Genomic DNA, 2,030 nt, shown 5'->3' on the forward strand with positions numbered 1-2,030 from the left:
GCTTTGCACCGGAGCCCGATCCTGCACCCTCAAACGCCAGGGTGGGAGAAGCATCAGGCCTTCACATCGCAGAGAAGGCACCAAGCCAGGTGTGAGGGTCTCCAGGGCCAGAGGAACTGCGTCCAGCCCGGCGCACACTGCGATGGAGACGGAGGAAACTAACTCCTACAGAAACTAGTTATAATATAGGTATTTGCGTGGTGAGAGGCCTGGGGGAGCAGAGTCCTCAGCGAGAGCCAGAGCAGCCCGTCTCCTCGTGCTTGTGGAGCAGGGACATACGGGAGAAAGTCCGGGAGCAGGTTTTGCATTGGTACTTCTTTACATCTGAATGGGTCTGCAGGTGGGCTCGGAGATTAGAGCGGTCAGCAAAGGCCCGGTTGCAGTGTGTACAGGAAAAGGGCTTTTCACCTATGGGACAAAGAGAAACGCTCCCAATTAACCAGTGCATCAACACAGGGGGAATATCAAAGAAGGAGCCATTCATTAGCCAAAGTTTGTGAAGAGCACAGTGAAAAGAAGTGCTGGTTGTTATTGTTCAGAGGGAAAGCCAGGCGAGGTATGTACAGCATTCACTTGGGGAAAGCCACGGACTTGGGAATTTCCTACTCCCAGAAAAGCCTCTCCTAGGCACCAAGGAAAATTAATGCTGGAAACATCTGCAAGCAGCAAGGCGGTCGCACATACAAACGCAGACGCGATATTCGTCTCCTGCCTGGAGCAAAGCTAAACCGTTTGCAGAGAGGCAGGAAAGCCAAGCACTATGTGTTAATTATATCATAGCAGGCAGCGGCTGAAAGGCGCCAGCGCCAGGGTGAGTGCAGCTATTTCCTCCGCCGATCCCCGCGCTCCCCCTTCTCCCACCCGGCTCGCATTGAAAAGCCTGGCCAGGCGAATTCCTCCCAGAAAGACTCTTTTGGAGGATACAAATGAGTATGCTCAACTTGGAAAGCACAATTAAGTCTTCCCGGCTTCCTCCAGCCCTCATCTTTTAGTACGTTAAGAGGGTGTGAAATCAGTGCCAAGTAACAATTACCCTACCCCCGCAGCCCCACAAAGGATGTTCAGGAGATGCATTGTAGGGGTGGCCGGGGTGGGCTGCAGCTGCGACACCCGGACTGCGCCAACAGGTGCAGGGGGTGGTCGGTCCCGTGGCCCCGCACCTGCCCGCAGGGCTCGCCCGGCCCTGCTGGGCTGTACCCCGGCATGAGGGCACTTTGGAGCAGTTCACGGCTGCTGCACGGGGCGGAGGGTCAGAGGCCACAGCGGTGGGCAGCGGGGTCGGGGTGCTGCCCTGGCTGGGAGCACTCGGTGTGGGCAGAGGATGCTTGGGGCATGGCAGTGCAGAGGGAGGGGGTGCCCCATCAGTGCCCTAGCCCCAGTTTATGGCACTGAGCTGGGCCATCACACCACGCCCGACGGGCGGGCAGGCACGGCACGAACAGCAGCAGCACAGATTTATGAGCTGAGCCTTGCCCCTACGGCCGGTTCCAGCCGAGAGGATATATAAAGGACATTTTAGAAAGATGTGCCAAGGGGGTTTGGGAAGCCCTTATCTTCCCAGATAACACTCAGCCCACCGATTTGCTGAGGGCCGCAGAGCTGGGAAGCGGGAGGCGATAAGGGAGGGAGGGAGGGAGAGGGGCAAGAGCCAGCGTTACCCGTGTGTGTCCGGATGTGGCCCTGCAGCAGCCAGGGCCGGGAGAAGGCCTTGCCGCACATCTTGCAGACACAGGGCAGCGTGTGGCTCCGGATGTGCATCTTGAGAGCCCCCAGGCTCACGTATTCCTTCTCGCAGTACTTGCAGCTGAAGGATTTCCTGGCCTGGGCGTCGCAGTGCAATTGCTTGTGCTTGGAGAGCCCGGCGAAGGTGGAATAAGCCTTGGCACACTGGGCGCAGCGGAAGCGCTCGGCGGCGGCGGGGGCCGAGGCTGGGCTGGGGGGCCCCGAGCTCTTGCCTTCATCCTCCTCGCTGGAGAGGGCGGTCAGGTCCAGGGCAGGAGCCGCTCCGCCCGCCGCCTCGCCGCCCGGGC

General features: G+C 59.4%; 1 protein-coding gene across 1 annotated transcript in view; it reads right to left on the reverse strand.

The window, feature by feature from the left end:
- Nucleotides 1–226: 226 nt before the first annotated feature.
- The window catches only part of LOC104389727 (protein snail homolog Sna-like), a 2,859-nt gene continuing 1,055 nt past the window's right edge, over nt 227–2,030 (reverse strand). The window contains exons 2-3 of the mRNA XM_009998764.1: nt 1,659–2,016; nt 227–408 (exon numbers count right to left, since the gene is read on the reverse strand). Of these exons, the coding sequence (XP_009997066.1) occupies nt 227–408; nt 1,659–2,016 (540 nt within the window). The remainder of the gene's footprint in view (nt 409–1,658; nt 2,017–2,030) is intronic.

The sequence above is a fragment of the Chaetura pelagica genome, unplaced genomic scaffold, assembly GCF_000747805.2.
Source record: "Chaetura pelagica isolate M959 unplaced genomic scaffold, ChaPel_1.0 scaffold275, whole genome shotgun sequence".
NCBI classification, from domain to species: Eukaryota; Metazoa; Chordata; class Aves; order Apodiformes; family Apodidae; genus Chaetura; species Chaetura pelagica.